Source organism: Trypanosoma rangeli (assembly GCF_003719475.1).
Source record: "Trypanosoma rangeli strain AM80 chromosome Unknown Tra_15.4_contig_00381, whole genome shotgun sequence".
NCBI lineage: Eukaryota > Euglenozoa > Kinetoplastea > Trypanosomatida > Trypanosomatidae > Trypanosoma > Trypanosoma rangeli.
The window spans coordinates 1991-16751 of NW_021706127.1; the positions used below are offsets into that span (position 1 = coordinate 1991).

The 14761-nt window shown below is 52.8% G+C and overlaps 10 protein-coding genes across 10 annotated transcripts, besides 12 other annotated features; 1 reads left to right on the forward strand and 9 right to left on the reverse strand.

Moving 5' to 3' along the window:
- Window positions 1-856: 856 nt before the first annotated feature.
- Window positions 857-1531, reverse strand: TraAM80_08150 (cyclophilin; the record flags this gene model as incomplete). The annotated part of the gene is made up of 1 exon (XM_029384910.1): window positions 857-1531. One exon carries the CDS (start codon window positions 1529-1531, stop codon window positions 857-859), a length of 675 nt encoding a protein of 224 aa, XP_029235226.1.
- Window positions 1532-1799: 268 nt separating this feature from the next.
- Window positions 1800-1836: a microsatellite.
- A 62-nt stretch (window positions 1837-1898) lies between these two features.
- Window positions 1899-1941: a microsatellite.
- A 70-nt stretch (window positions 1942-2011) lies between these two features.
- TraAM80_08151 (ribosome biogenesis protein) lies at window positions 2012-3094 on the reverse strand (the record flags this gene model as incomplete). Its single annotated transcript, XM_029384911.1, has 1 exon — window positions 2012-3094. The coding sequence occupies one exon, from the start codon at window positions 3092-3094 to the stop codon at window positions 2012-2014; it is 1083 nt and encodes a 360-aa protein (XP_029235227.1).
- A 97-nt stretch (window positions 3095-3191) lies between these two features.
- Window positions 3192-3219: a microsatellite.
- Window positions 3220-3369: 150 nt separating this feature from the next.
- On the reverse strand, window positions 3370-3915 carry TraAM80_08152 (uncharacterized protein; the record flags this gene model as incomplete). Its single annotated transcript, XM_029384912.1, has 1 exon — window positions 3370-3915. The coding sequence occupies one exon, from the start codon at window positions 3913-3915 to the stop codon at window positions 3370-3372; it is 546 nt and encodes a 181-aa protein (XP_029235228.1).
- A 42-nt stretch (window positions 3916-3957) lies between these two features.
- Window positions 3958-3997: a microsatellite.
- A 78-nt stretch (window positions 3998-4075) lies between these two features.
- Window positions 4076-4133: a microsatellite.
- A 42-nt stretch (window positions 4134-4175) lies between these two features.
- On the reverse strand, window positions 4176-5927 carry TraAM80_08153 (uncharacterized protein; the record flags this gene model as incomplete). Its single annotated transcript, XM_029384913.1, has 1 exon — window positions 4176-5927. The coding sequence occupies one exon, from the start codon at window positions 5925-5927 to the stop codon at window positions 4176-4178; it is 1752 nt and encodes a 583-aa protein (XP_029235229.1).
- A 200-nt stretch (window positions 5928-6127) lies between these two features.
- Window positions 6128-6184: a sequence feature (A-rich).
- Window positions 6185-6202: 18 nt separating this feature from the next.
- Window positions 6203-7183, reverse strand: TraAM80_08154 (putative 40S ribosomal protein S33; the record flags this gene model as incomplete). The annotated part of the gene is made up of 1 exon (XM_029384914.1): window positions 6203-7183. One exon carries the CDS (start codon window positions 7181-7183, stop codon window positions 6203-6205), a length of 981 nt encoding a protein of 326 aa, XP_029235230.1.
- A 326-nt stretch (window positions 7184-7509) lies between these two features.
- On the forward strand, window positions 7510-7812 carry TraAM80_08155 (uncharacterized protein; the record flags this gene model as incomplete). The annotated part of the gene is made up of 1 exon (XM_029384915.1): window positions 7510-7812. The coding sequence occupies one exon, from the start codon at window positions 7510-7512 to the stop codon at window positions 7810-7812; it is 303 nt and encodes a 100-aa protein (XP_029235231.1).
- Window positions 7813-7967: 155 nt separating this feature from the next.
- Window positions 7968-7991: a microsatellite.
- Window positions 7992-8017: 26 nt separating this feature from the next.
- Window positions 8018-8503, reverse strand: TraAM80_08156 (40S ribosomal protein S33; the record flags this gene model as incomplete). Its single annotated transcript, XM_029384916.1, has 1 exon — window positions 8018-8503. The coding sequence occupies one exon, from the start codon at window positions 8501-8503 to the stop codon at window positions 8018-8020; it is 486 nt and encodes a 161-aa protein (XP_029235232.1).
- Window positions 8504-8554: 51 nt separating this feature from the next.
- TraAM80_08157 (putative CDP-diacylglycerol synthetase) lies at window positions 8555-9784 on the reverse strand (the record flags this gene model as incomplete). Its single annotated transcript, XM_029384917.1, has 1 exon — window positions 8555-9784. The coding sequence occupies one exon, from the start codon at window positions 9782-9784 to the stop codon at window positions 8555-8557; it is 1230 nt and encodes a 409-aa protein (XP_029235233.1).
- Window positions 9785-9857: 73 nt separating this feature from the next.
- Window positions 9858-9928: a sequence feature (GA-rich).
- Window positions 9929-10043: 115 nt separating this feature from the next.
- Window positions 10044-10079: a sequence feature (A-rich).
- Window positions 10080-10137: 58 nt separating this feature from the next.
- Window positions 10138-10164: a microsatellite.
- Window positions 10165-10440: 276 nt separating this feature from the next.
- On the reverse strand, window positions 10441-12120 carry TraAM80_08158 (proline dehydrogenase; the record flags this gene model as incomplete). Its single annotated transcript, XM_029384918.1, has 1 exon — window positions 10441-12120. One exon carries the CDS (start codon window positions 12118-12120, stop codon window positions 10441-10443), a length of 1680 nt encoding a protein of 559 aa, XP_029235234.1.
- Window positions 12121-12481: 361 nt separating this feature from the next.
- Window positions 12482-12534: a sequence feature (A-rich).
- A 776-nt stretch (window positions 12535-13310) lies between these two features.
- Window positions 13311-14189, reverse strand: TraAM80_08159 (uncharacterized protein; the record flags this gene model as incomplete). The annotated part of the gene is made up of 1 exon (XM_029384919.1): window positions 13311-14189. The coding sequence occupies one exon, from the start codon at window positions 14187-14189 to the stop codon at window positions 13311-13313; it is 879 nt and encodes a 292-aa protein (XP_029235235.1).
- Window positions 14190-14215: 26 nt separating this feature from the next.
- Window positions 14216-14234: a microsatellite.
- The last annotated feature ends 527 nt before the right edge of the window (window positions 14235-14761 follow it).

Genomic DNA, 14761 nt, shown 5'->3' on the forward strand with positions numbered 1-14761 from the left:
TCCTCTTGCGTGGTCATGTTAAAGATGTCGTACGCCTTCCATTGTTTGCACGAACCTTAGCGACAAAAGACGACCAGTTCTCCGCAGGGTCAATGTACCCCGCCACAGCATCAGCATAAACGATCGAAGTACGATATTTATCGGAGGATAGAGCTCTGGCCTGGGTCTTGGCAAGTGCAACCAAAACTTCACCAGCACTGGCAAGGGAAGGTGAGACAAAGAAGACCCTCGTTCAACTTCCAGCACGTGTTCCCACAATCGTTCGATTAGGCACAAAAAGATCGATAGCCTCTGGCGGCTCCACGTCTTTTGGCGTACTTCTCTCCTCAGAGTGCACAGCCGTACTTCCAAAGCATAACAACAGCACGCAGAGAAGAAGCACCGAAAAAGAAAACAGGTGCCGGGACATGTTAAGCATGTGTTACTGCTCACTCACTGTCTCCCTTCCCTCCTTGTGCTGGATCAGCTCAGGCCTCAACAATTGTGTGTGTGTGTTGCTGGTTGAAGCTGCAGAGCCTTCAAAGTGCACAGTAACGAGTAGTGATTAATCGCTTTACTCCTTCCGCGCGCGCGCGTGAGTACAAGAGAAGTAAGGAAGAAGAAAAACACACCAGCATAACTGCAAGCATTGTCGTCCCCGCTGTCGGTGGCCCCTAGCGCCTCTCAGCAAGACACCAAAAAAATATAAAATGAAAGAAAAAACAGGATGGTGTGTATAACGCGCTAGTAGAAAGCTGCGGTCCTCCTCGCCTCAACGAGCGCAAGGGTCAAAAAAGAAAGCAATGAAACAAAACGACAAATGAAGAGAAGGATGGACTCTTGCATCCCAACGCTATTGGGAGTGTGGAAACTCGAGCTACGATACCTCCTTTAGTACCCCGCAGTCAGAGACAATGACAGTCTTGCTTGGCTTGCCGTGTGGTGTTCCGAGCTCCTCTACGGCCTTTACGTGGTCAAACCCGCGCAACACCTGCCCGAAGACGACGTGTTTGCCGTCCAGCCACGGACAGGAAACGGTGCAAATGAAGAACTGCGAGCCGTTTGTGTTGCGCCCGGCGTTTGCCATGGACAAAATGCCTGGCCCTTTGTGAGTCCCTGCCTTTGCGTCGAAGGACTCGTCCTTGAAGCGAACACCGTAGATGGAGCAGCCGCCCGTCCCATTGCCCTTGGTGATGTCGCCGCCCTGAATCATAAATCCGGGAATGATGCGGTGGAAGACGGAGCCCTTGTAGTGCAGCGGTTTCCCGTCCGGTGTGGCCTTGTCGTAGCCGCGGCAAAGCTCACGGAAGTTGCGCGCGGTGATGGGCACCGTGTCGTCAAAGAGTTCCACCTCCACGCGCCCTATCGGCTTCGTCGCGTCCGACCCGAACCAGGAGTAGCCCTCCTGCAACGCTGTGTCAAGGTAGACCACCGAGTTCCGTGCATTCTGCGGGTACGGGCTCGCGTAGACCCCAGCGGCGCACGCGGAGCCGCTCGCAAGAAGGCTCGTCACGCCGCCAAGAAGAAAGGCGGAGAAAAATCGCGGTGGCATTGGGAACGTCACAGCCTCTAAAGAAAACTTCCTATATGTTTGTGTGTGGGTATTTACTAATTTTATGTGTGTGTTTGATGCTCTCTCCTTCATGTAAGGCAGCGTGGGGGAGGGAGGGATGGGCGGCCAGTCGCAGTTGCAGGCGCCAGCGAGGGGTTGGCAGGCGGAAAGGGAGAGAGGGGGACACAGATAGAAGAAGAAAAAAAAAAGTTACCGCAAATCCGCTTTTTGGGTCTCATGCTTCTCCGTCATGGGTGGTGTCGGTGTCTTTTTTTTTCTACTTTTCTTTTTGTTATTGTTTCTGTGGGCTTTACTTCTGTTCCTCCCGCCGAACTTTTCTCACTATTCCTCCGTCCTTTTCCGCATCTTCTTCTTTCTGTTTTTTGTTTTTGTTTTGTTTTTTTTTTATTGTCCCTCTCTCAAACACTTCCTCTGTCATCCGCCTTCACCCCACCCTCCCGTCTGCGGTGCTTCATCAAGTTATATGTCCGTCTCGGGGCGCGCCTCGTCGTCAGCGTCCGCCCCACTGCAGCGCCGGTGGCGGCGCTTCCGCGTCGCCTCCTCGCCGTCCGCCTCCCGCTGCGTCTTCCGGTGCGCCTTGAAGCGGCGGAGGTTCAGCTGCCCCACGTCCTGCTTGCCGACGTGCAGCTGGCCGCGGAGGTTCCCGAGGGCGTCGCTGCTGACGTTTTCTGCAGTGGAGCGCTGCGTCGCAAGCAACTCCCGCGGTACGCGGGTGGCCACCTTAAACTCCGCCGGAGTTGCGAAGGAGGCACGGCGGAGCGCAAAGTCAAAGTTGGGGCCGATGTCCACGAGCTGCATGTTGCTGCTCAGGCTCCTAGGCATGCCGGCTGCGGTGCTCGGCTTCTGCAGGGCGTAGTGACGCATGCAAAGCACCGTGTTTCCTCGCTCCTGCTGCGGCCCGCTGCTGTAGCACTCCGCTGAGGGCGCCACGCATGCGTCCTCGCCGTTTTCGGACCGCAGCGAGAAGGCCAAGACGCGGTCGCAGCCGTCCAGGTTGATCTCCGTCTCTGTACTGCCGCGGAAGAAGTCAATGAGGAGGCTCTTGAGGCGCATGAACATCGGGTCCGCAGCAAACTCGCTGCCCTCAAACACAAAGAGAGGCTTCCCGCCCAGCGACGCCACTTCCATCCCCTTCACGCGCTCAAGGTCAAGGCGGTCCGCCGCCACGATGCCCAGCTCCACCATGTCCAGCACGTGGAAGTCGAACTGCCGGCCCAGTACAAGGTTGTGCGGCCGCTTCTTGCTGTCACTGGTGAAGCAGAAAAGGGAGCAGTCGTTCTTGAAGCCGAGAAACTCGAGATGCTCGCGGCTCTCAAAAGGGTGAAAGCCGTTCCGCTTCTTCAGCTTCTTGTTGTACGGCTTCGTGATGGCGGCGAGGTCCGTCATGGCCTCGTTTACCACGCTGCTTGTCCGCGCCCCGCGCAGGAAAAGGATCCGCTTCGGGTTCTCCACGACCTTCGGCTCGTACTTTTTAAGGGCGTGACGGGTCTTGAGGGTCTTGGGAGGCCGGCGCTTGAAGCCGCCCAGGGCCGACGACGACATCACCCTTGCAGAGTTCTTTTTCGCAGAGCAGCAAACGCAATCACAAAAGCAAAAAAGAGGTGCAGCGAACATTTAAAAAAAAATAATAATAATAAAGGCAGCAGCAGCAGCAGCAGCAGCATCAGGATGGACGGGGATGGGCGAAGGAGGCACCTCGCAGTCGTGGAGAGTTCGTGCGGGAACCGCACCTGTTGACCCCGGCGCAGAGGCGCAAGCAAGGAAGAGAAACAAAGGTAGATGCTGCACGCATGCCTCATCCGGCACGTGTGTGAAGGTCACTGCAGCACTGTCTCGATGATGCCCCCAATAGTCGGCCGCTGCAGCGGCACGGCACCCTCAAATGAACGCGAGCGCTTCTGCCGGCGCTGTGGCTGTGCGACGAGGAACCGCGCACCCCGCTTCTTCTGCAGCCTTCCGCTGTCCTCCTCCTCTGCCGAAAGAAAGTCGGCGAACGCGCCCTGCTCACGTACGGAGAGGGCACCGAAGAGGCATCCGACGCGCGACGCGATCGCTAGCACGAGCGCTGCGAGAGCGAAGGTGTCGACGCGGGCTGCACTCAACTCCACTGTCGCCGCCTCCCCGCACCGCACGGCGAGCGCGAGGATTCGCGTGATCATCCTTTGCGGTGGTGCGGGACCGTGTTGGGCAAAGGACGGCAGCGCCTTCGCCAGTGCGTCGCGCAGTGTGAGGAGGGCGCGGAAGAACACGTGGTGCCGGTACACGCGGCGCCGCCTGCGTCCCACTACAACGCCCTCCACAAGCCGCAGCTCCTCACAAAGCAGCACCGCGACTGGCACCCACCGTGTCCGGCCGGCCTCCATGCCGCCCCACAGATACGCCTAAGCACAACGCCTGGTGGAACTAAGCGGAAGCAAAAGAAGCAAAAGAAAAAAAAAGCAATAGTGCACACACGCATCGTTCGCATGTATTCGCGCAATACCACGAAGGGCCCTGCAGCACAATCAGTACACGTATAATGTATCTCTCTTCTTCTTTTGTTTTTGTTTTTGTTTTTCTCTTTCTCTCTCTCTCTCTCTCTGTGCGTGTGTGCTTCACAACTAAAAAGGAAGAAAGGAAAGTATCACCCAGTCCCCATGAAAACTCGAAGTGGCCGTTGAGCCTCAAGCCACGCTTTCAGTTCGCCACCACAGGCAACGTCGGCGTCAGCCGCGCATAGTGCCCAGAGGTCAAGCTGCTCGAACCCATGGCTCCCTTTTTGGCGCTGAATGATGGCCCCAACAAGATGCATCACCTCACCGTAGTCGTTGGCGATGGAAGAGTAAGAGATGTGCAGTTCTCGCAGCGTGGCTGAAACCTGCTCCACCAACGTCAGAAGAGGCCGCAGCAAGAGCCTGTTGTGGGCGAGGGTGAGCACCTCGAGGCGTGGGGCGTAACTCGCCCGCAAAGCCCTTCCGAGAAATTGCAGCCCCCCACACCCCTTCTTCCCCTCGACTCCAATGTCGTTGCCGTCCAACCGCAGCACACGCAACGAAAGGGGCTGCGCCTTTTCAAGAGCATTGGCCAGCTGCAACAGGCCCTCGTCTTTGATCTCACAAAGAGAGAGGTCGAGCTCGCACAAAAAGGGCAGCACAAAGGGCAGGTTTAGCTTCTGGACGCCGGTACCGATGTTGTTGCCCGCCACACAGAGGGAAGACTCCGCGGCAAGCGAGACGAACGCCAGACGCTTGACGTCGTGGGCAGTAAAGCCGTTGCCGCGAAACGACAAGCGGCGCCAGCCTCGTTTTGTTTGGCTGAGCACCCTGCAGAGTCGCTGTACATCGCGGGGGGTCAGGGCGCACTGATTCAGCAAAATCCCACGAAGTGCGGTGAGCTCCGCAAGCATGGCGGATGCCACGCCCCCGCAGCCCTCCAAGTTGTGCCCGCTCAGGTCCACTTCGCTCACGGCTTCCCGAAACGCCGCAGGGGCGCCGCGGAGGTGCTCAAAGGCAAGGCTGCTAAGGACATTATTGGACACGTCCAGTGTAAAGGAGACTCGCCACACAAAGTCGTGAAGATGACTGAGGAGCCGACGCAGTTGCTCGTCCCGCATGCGGCAGAGCCCCAGGTCAAGAAAGAGCAAAGAGGGGCAGGCGGCCACGGCTTCGCCCAGTCGCGCCACTCCCTCCGTTATCCCGTGGTTGCCACGTAACGAAAGCCGGTGCAAGTGCCGTGTCACCCGCAAGTAAGAGAGAATCTCCCCAACATCATGTATGCCGCAATCCTCAAGACGCACCTCCGTCAGACAGTCCAACATCGTCATGGTGGACAGAAGCGCGGAGATCGCGACGTGAGCTGGAAGGCCGCCAACGCTGAGGCGACCAAGCTTCCCCGCTTGAGCCGGCAGTGCCTGACTGAGCTCTGTCACCACATGCTGGGCGTCGTGCAGATTCGGTACGCCTGAAAACGTCACGCTCTGGAGCGTCATGTGGCGCAGCATGCAGCGCAAACCTTCGTAGCGGTCCCCGGTGAGCGAGGCCGAGGAGACGTAGTCCATCACGGCAAGGCGAACCGGGCGCCCAACACACGCCGTTGCGTGGGCCAAGCACTGGCACACATCATCGCGCTCGCCAGGCGCGGGGCAAACTTCAGGCCGCCCAAAGTGCACGCTCGTGTGAGTCAACGATGTCCTACCACACGCCCCGGACAAGCAACAGCTTTTCAGCGCCTTGCGAGGAAGTGAGGCCTTGAACATTGACGAGGCGATATGCCGCACAAACGTGTCGCGACCCCAACGTTCGGCCGGTCGAGCCTGTCTGTCTTGGGCCTCACACAACAGCGTGTACCAGAGCGTGAACTTGTAGGCGGCATCCAAGGTCAGCTGCTGCCTCTGCATCTGAGGCGGAAAGAAGAAAAAGGAGGGGGAGGCAGTGCACGCTTGAGAACGGAGATACAGCCGGTGAACAGGCAGAGGCGGAAGTCCCACAACCCCCACCGCGCACAAGCAGGGAGAAAGCCATGGGCCCATTTTCACAAAAAATACATGTATGACGTCCATCTTACGTGAGGGGGTGGCACTGTGAGGGGCAGCCAAGCCAAGACAAGAAAAACAGAAAAAATGGGAAACAAAACAAAACAAAAACAAAAGAATACTTCGTGTGTTGTCAGCGTTCAACTAGCCGTGTCCCCCAACTTCACCTCCACTGGAAGGAGGCTGGTGATGCTCTTACGGCACTTTTCCTGGTACCGCCCAATCAGGATCTCCATATCGCGCAGCAGAAAGCTGCAGAGACCACTGTACAGCAGCTCCACCACACGACGCAGGAGCTCCATAACTTCTTCCATCTCTGGTGTGAGGTGCTGGTTGGAGTAGTCCGTAATCCACCGCTCGAAGAACTGCGCCTCCATGAGTGTGCTGACAGCCCACATGAGACATAACTCCATGTTTTGCTCCTGATTCATCCACGTTCGAAGCACCTTCTGTCCCTTGTGGAATAGTCCCCGCATGCCTCGCTCGAGCTTTGAACGCGGCGGAGTAACCCCGTCAGCGCGGATTCCAATCTCTTCTTCCAGCGCCGTCGTTAGCCCCTCCAATCTCTTTATATACTTACGTAGGCTCTTGGCTGCGGCGTCCAGCTTGTCAAAGTTCACCACTACCCGCAACTGCTCAATCGCCTCACATAGCGCAGTCATGTAACGTATCTTCGGACCCGTGTGCTTGAGCGCGGCGCCACCACCGTGCTGGTACCATACCTCCCTCCCCACGTACAGGTCGGGAGTCACAAAGGCGCCCCGCCGTATGGAGCGCTCCAGCAGGCGCATCAGCCACAGCACACGGAAGGTGGGACTGGAAGGCACAACAAACTTCTTCACGGGGGCGGGCCGCGGCACGTACTCCACCGGAAACGTCGGGAACTCGTCTCTGCCACCCTCCTTTATCCAGCGGTTGTGATTCATGCCTTCGATGCGGCGATCGATCTCTTCCACATGTCTGTAAATGACTTCGGCATGTTCGTGGGGGAGATACAGCGCCGCGTCCACCAACTCGATTTTTGCCGCCACGTACATCTCATCTGCCGCTTTGGTATCCCCCGACATATCCAGCGCAGTTGCCTGCTGCAGTATGGTGAGGGCCTGCTCAAGCATCTCCATAGTTATGTTCATTTACCCCGGCAAGCATAGGCAGGGCACCAAAGAAACAAGAAACAGACAAAACTAAAACAGGAAGAGATGAAGAATGGCCCGCACACACCACGAGGTAAAGGAACACAGACACAACAAGAAAAAACATCGGGGTGAACCCCGCCGGCAACGAGAGGAAGAGAGGAATGACGCCCGGAACCTCTTTTTTTTATTATTATTTAATTTTTATAGATGAAAATAAAACGCATTTGCAAAGAAGAAAACATAAATAGAAATGCTGTTGTGCTACTTAACGAAGGCGCCGGGCCTCGCGCTCCGTCTCCATGAGAGAAAGCATGTCGCCCTCCTTGCACGGCCCCTTGACGTTGCGCACGATCGTGCGGTTGGCGTCCGGCGAGCCCTCCTCGGCCATGAGGCGGACGCGGACCTGCGTTACGTTGCCGCGCGAGCCGGTGCGGCCGAGCACCTTGATGATCAAGCCGACCTGCGCCTGGTCTGACTGCTGCACCGTCACCTCCTCCTGCGTGGCCTTCTTATCCTTCTTCGCAGCTGCAACCTCCGTCATGACTACAAAGCTGCCGATGCAGCAATACCGGGAAAAAGACAAAGCAACAAGAAGAGAAAAGTGGTCACTATGACACCCACGCAGGGGCAAAAGAGAGGGCCTCCGGCACTAGCCACCCCCCACCCCCACCCCACGGCACACAAACAAATGAAAGGCAACGCAAAAAGGAGCAGTCTCCAACATCAGGATGAGAAGACACCATAAGAAACTAGAAATAACTGTCTTCACAAAAAAAAAAAAACACAAAAATAATTTAAAACGGCGTCTAAAAAAAAAACTTAACGCAGGCGCCGGGCCTCGCGCTCCGTCTCCATGAGAGAAAGCATGTCGCCCTCCTTGCACGGCCCCTTGACGTTGCGCACGATCGTGCGGTTGGCGTCCGGCGAGCCCTCCTCGGCCATGAGGCGGACGCGGACCTGCGTTACGTTGCCGCGCGAGCCGGTGCGGCCGAGCACCTTGATGATCAAGCCGACCTGCGCCTGGTCTGACTGCTGCACCGTCACCTCCTCCTGCGTGGCCTTCTTATCCTTCTTCGCAGCTGCAACCTCCGTCATGGCTAGTAGACGACCTCTTTCGTTTGTGTTTTTGTTTTCAAAAAGGAAAATAAATAAACAAGGGACAATAGACACAATTATTGTTATTAAGGCAAAACGCATGGGCACTGGCACAATAAAACAGATTTGCACTGTGAGATCGCAGATGCACAGAGAAAATGCACCCCCACGAGAATGTAAGATATGCATAATCATCACATGCACAGTCATCTGCTAAACGGTCTTTTTAGGCGATACAATTTAGCCGCCCCTGCAATGGTTTTACACACTCCCTGATAGCGATTCATTTAACAGGTGTAACAGTCGTAACTTCCCATCATCACTTAACCGCAGCACGCAACTGCTCAAGTCATGCAAGGAGGGGCACTTTGCATCAGAATATACGTAACTCATTAGGTAGACATAGGTGAAAACCCCCATCATTCCCTGGCAGTCCATACGGTCTGTAATGCCGCCGTGGCCAGGAATAAGGTCACCGAAATCCTTTAGTTTAAATGCCCGCTTTAGCCCGCTGGCAAAAAAACCACCGAAGGGAGCCATCAAGGACGCAAACGCCGCCAGCACAAGGGCGTGCTGCTGAGCCTTGGAGCACTGGAAGGTCGTGAAGTAGTTTCCCGTCGCCTTCTGAATGAACGGTTGCAAAACGACCGTCCGTTGCACAAACAACGGATCCTTCACGCAATGCATCGGCGAGTGAAAGTCCACCTTTGGGCAGTAGAGCTCCGGGAAGTAGCCAAGAAACCCGGCAAACCAAAACGCCCACGCCATTGTAAAGACAAAGGCGCCCAAAAACCCTTCCACGGTCTTTTTGGGCGACAGAGCCAAAAGCATCGTTCGCCCGAAGAGTTTACCGAAGGCGTAGGCCCAAATGTCGTTGTTCACGACGCAGCTTACGGGAAGCAGAAACCAAATCATGCCGCGCATCATGTTTTTTATTTGAATACCGCCCTGTATGACAATGAATAGCAAGGTCATCACAATCCATGTAAACTGTATAAACTGGTAGCGGTACATGCCCTTCCGCAGGCTTAGTACAAACCCCACTATACCAATCATAGGGAAACCAAATGCAAACATGCCAAAGTTGGCGTACCACTTCGCAAGACATGGAAATGTTGCCAACATGGGATCACGGACACTGTGAATCGTCACCAAGAATATGGTAGATCCAAGAAACCAAATCTTCAAAAGCAGGATCGACGTAAGTTGGCGGTCCTTCCGCACACGCTGGTTTATTCGGGTGATCTCGTAGAACATGGTGCAGAGCAGAGCAATGACCAACGGAATAACCACCACTACCCCCAACGAAATGAGCACGAGAAAGACGTAGGCCATGACAATTGTGAAGACGGTTCGATTGACAAAATCTCTATAGCTCCGCAGCTTTTTTGTGACCTCCGTTACATCTGGGGTTGGCTCCGCTGCGTTGACGGAGTCGGAGAATGTCCGTTTTAGTGGTGCTAAGACGCGCCTGCCGCCGCGCTGGTTCATTGTGAGGAGCTCCTGTCACGTGTGTGTGTGTTCGCGCGTTAAGGTGTCGTAGCCACAAACACAGAGTGGGCAAAAGAAGAAGGAAAAAAGGAAAAGAAAAAGAAAAAGAGAGGGGATTGGAAGAAGAAAAAAAAGAGGAGGAAGCATATGCAGCAAAGACTGCCGTTTCATGCGGGTGGGAGGCGGCCTCGCAACGAGGGCCACGACACAGCCGCCGGCATTCACCACATGGTCATTTTTAATAATATCCGTCAGGGCAAAAACAAAAACCAAACAAATAAAAGCAAAACGAAAAAGAGAATGAGAAGGTAAAATAAGTCTTTTTTTTTTTCTTGCTCCTCCTGGCCGCCCTCCAAGCAAACAAACAAACAAACAACAAAAATAAAAGCATTCACCTCCATCGGCCCCCACATCACAGCCCCGTGTTAGGAGGCGTGTGGGGAGCTGCCGCTGCCGCCCGGTGAAGTTGTGGGTCACCCCATGTTTTCTCCGTTTTTTTATTTACTTATTTTCTTTCCTCTTATCCCTCTGTTTTTCCCTGCATGCGAGTAAAGAAAAAAAAACGCCATGACAAAAGAGCATACATACACAATCATAAATAAACTTAAAAACAAAAAAGCATGACAGCACTACTAACCCTTTATATTCCTCTTTTCTCACTCTTTCATAAACCAAAACAAGCGACGTCGCAGCTCCTTTTTCATTAACTGAACCTCCTCCGACCCGCCTTTGTCCAATACAGCGGAATTTTCACTGGCCCTCCGGCCCAAGTAATGAACAGTCTCCTTCACAGGACCATAAGGAACATACTTGAAGACGCGAAAACCTGCTTTTTTCAAGGGAATCGTTAAGTGGTCTGCCATACCGTACAGCTGCGCAAACACCGCCCCCCCCTTCACAGACGGGAGCTTCATAATAGTCTCCGATATTTCATGCACAGAGGCCTTGTTGTGTGTGCCAAACAGAACCTCAAAGGGAACATTGGGCAGACGCACAAATTCATCCAAAATGCGCTTTGCACACGCCTGGTAGCATGCAGAGGTTTCCTCATACGTCGGCCACACAGGGCTCTTGTAGTTGTACCTGGTCGCAGTTTCTCGTTCTTGGTCCATGTACGCCCCACGCACAACTTTTCCACCCCAAACCCACCCCTCGAGCATGGCCCGTGTCAAGTCATTGAAAACACGATCTTCCGTGTATGTCAAGTAGCACTGATACGTGTTATATACAATCGGCTCCTTTTTATTGAACTCACGTTGAAACTGCACAACAATGCTGTCAATGGCAAGCTGATAGAAGGTCTGCTCAGCATCAAACAGAACCCGCACACGTAAATCCCGAGCAGTGCGCACAATAACAGATAACCGTTTGTGTAGGGCCCGCCAAAGCTCGCGCTCCTCCTCCGTGAGTTTTGGAAGTTTATCAACGATAAGCTTTTGGACCGATGTGGGTTCCACGGCTAGAACCGCCTCTGAGACAAACTTCTTGAAGCGATAATAGTTCACTTTACCCTCATTTTTATCATCAAGTGCCTTGATGACAGCCTCCACCTCTTGTTCGGTGTACTTGCGTGCCGGACCATACTCGGTGAATCCTTTAATTAGTTGCTCTCGCGTGATGTGGAGCTGATGTTCCTTGTTGGTCCCCATCACAACATGGCACTCCTCAAGAGGAGGAGGTTTTTCATGGGCGAAGAACTTCATCCAGCTGTAGTGCACCGAGTGAAGGATTGCCGAGACACGGGCAAGTAGCTGGGGATCGCACATCCCCGTCACTTTCACAGCCGCCAGGCCAACCCCATTCACAGGTTGATTAAGCGAGGCGTGCATGACGCACATGATGTACAGCTTCATATTTTCATCGTATAACTGCCCGTGTGGCACATACTTCACCGACGTGTTGTCAACGAGGGAAGCCATGGACAAGTTTGGCGCCTCCTTCGCACCAGGTGCTGGGACAAACCCCTCCACGTCCGCCTCGGCAGCGTAGTCAAGGACGGAGCCAATGCCCTGCTTCTCAAGGGCCTTTACAGTCTTCTTCAGCTCACGTTCGTCTGTTCCGGCGCAAAAGTGGCTGTACACTGTTGCCCGCACGATCGTGTCGTAGGTGAGAAAGGGGCCCACAATTTTTTCTGACCTTTTCATTAAGGCCACAGAGTTCTTGCAGAGGTACTGGATTTGGCAGACACGCAGCACACACAAGGCTCTTATTAATCCCCAAAGCGATTTTTCCCTAAAGACAGTGTCATCGTAAAAATTTACTGGTTGTATTTTGCGTGATTGCAACGGTAACTCCTGCGAAACCTTCGAGGCAAGCTTGGAAATATTACGAAACATAATTTCCGCTTGAGAGCTTGTACTCGTAGCTTGACACAGACACACACCCTAGTTTTCCGCGTAGCAGCCCTTGTCGCTTCCTACTTTTGCTCTTACATTTGTGGAGGATATATATAATAAAAAAAAAAAAATAGAACGAAATGCCTCTTTCAAGCCGCTTCCACCTCGCGCATCCCCACAACAACGTTTCTTTGAGAGCGGGGAGGGCACACTCAACCATAAGACACCGCAGACACGTGAAAAGATCCCGCAGGACCGCGTGTGTATGACATAAATGAAAAAAGCAAACGAACAGAAAACGATGGCAAGAGCCCCCTCATTGGTTCAAGAACAGTACTGGCTCAGGCAAATAATAATAATAAAAGAGAAAGAGCGCAGGGAAAAAAAAGACAAAACAAAAATAAAAATAAAGAATCGCGGCTGCGCAACTCCGAGGGAGAGTGAGGATCATGAACATATCAGCATCTCAGTGCACATCCTTTCTACAAAGTTCCAGCACACAATTATATGTATATTTATACACTGCTTGTTACTGCAAAGAAGGAACCATACACATGCAAGCTGTCACTGTCTTGGGCGTGTGCCGCTGTGGCCCAAACTTCTTGGCTGGGCAACCTCAAAGCCCGGGGTCACCAAAATAACTGTTTCTCTTTTTTGCCCTTTTTTTTGTTACAGCTCACACACACCCCCCCCCCGCTTGCTTTTGCTCCTGCATCCGCGCCGCGTCAAAAAAAGGAGCGGCATAGGTGACGCCGAGAATGCGGCACCGCTGAAGATAAGAACACATACACACACCATTTAGCAGCAGAGCTGTATGTGATGCACAGTTCCATACGTGTCCCCATACACAAGGCCCTAACTACTGAAATCGATCGCCACGGCACACACAGGCCCCCGCAACGTCGTATCCAACATACTGTCGCCAGTGTCCATCCTCACAATGTAAAACTCCCCTGGTGACTTCAATAAAATCAGTATGTTTCCAAACGCTACAGAAAAAAAAAACGACTTAGGTTTAAAAAAAAAACATCCCCACTGGCAATTACCTTTTTACTATCAAAGGTAACAGCAACTGTGGCGGATTTGGTATCCCAAATGTTCACCTTATTTTCGCATCCAAGTTAAAATAAGGGAATCATCGGGACTAAATTGTGTGTGCCACACAACACTCTTGTGCCCATACAACTGTTTCACCTTAGATGTTGAGCGTCTGCTACGCATGCGCCCTGTTCACAACTTCGCGAAAAAACTACCCAGTCATCCGCAGTGTGTTGGGTAGCCAAAGATACGACAATCCTCTCTTCCCTACTGGGTAACTCGCCCAAAACGGCCCTGAGTGCCCCCTTTGGGACAGACATCCCACAAACATTGTTGTATTGGCATCCAGTGTACAATACCCGGCCGTTGAAAGAAAAAGCCACAGCTGTCACAACTCTCTTGTGTTGAACACATCCAATCAGCTGATCAGCAGTCGAATCCCATAAGGCTACTGTCCAACTTTCTGAAACTGCAGCAAGGTAATTTTTATCAAAAAAAAAGGCAATATTCAGCACGAGATCCAAATATCCAGTTCGTTGAAGAACCTCCACAACATGTAGCGTGTAAACACTAACCGCGCAGGCATCTCGATGACTCACTGCGTACAAATCCAGATCGGGCGCCACTGCAATACACCTAATACGACCAGCCTGACTGGGTAAATTTACAACCTTGACATCATACAAATGTTGATGATGCCTTCGCGGTGAAAACCTTGGTATTGTTGTACTATTATTAAAATTGGACTCCAATGCGGAGTACGCATCGGTGTTTTTAGCAAAAACAATATATGTACCCGTTATGTGGCGAAAGAAGTTCGAAAATTCGTTCCAATTCAAACATTCATCTTTATCTTCATCAGAGACAGCGAGCATGGTTATCATGCTTTGTTTCAAGCTCTGCGTGCCTAATCTCCTCAAAAGAGCTTCTTCTGAGACCTTGTGTATCCCTTCTGTGTCCAAAAGCGCGAAGCCTCGCTGCGGATAACTTTCCACACCCACAATCTCATTCTTGGACAGGAAAAGACCCATTGGATTTCTAAACTCCGTTATGATGCTTTCTTTTTTTTTTTTTTTGTCAACAGGACTCGCACCCTTTTTATCAGTTATTACACTCCTTCGGTGTGGAATAGTAAAGGTCCTTTACAACTCACCATCGGTATCCTCCATTATTTTAGCGCCGCACTCAGCAAGAATCCTTTGCACCACTAACAGTGAAGGCGGACGCTTCTTCCTCTCAGCCCGAGAACTAACAAGAGCCATTTTGGTGGCGAAATTGTAGTTGGTAAAGTGTAAATCCACCCCTAACTTGACATGTCGAGGAGACGTTGCTCCAGCGTTACGTTCAGCCTCACTCAATATTCGTTTGGCCTGCCTCATGGAAGGTGCACGGAAAGTAGAAGCGCACGATCCCATCGATTCCGCTGCCTTTCTGCTTACTACTTGTTCTGTTTGAGTCCTTGTATAACTTCCCGCTTGCCTCTCCCTCCCCACCCACCCCCCAAAAAAAGGGGGGAGGTTCTCACGCTATTTCTCGCTCAACTGAGAGTTGTCTCTGATCCCCAGAAACAATGGAATACGGAGCGGGCTTTCAAACATCAATA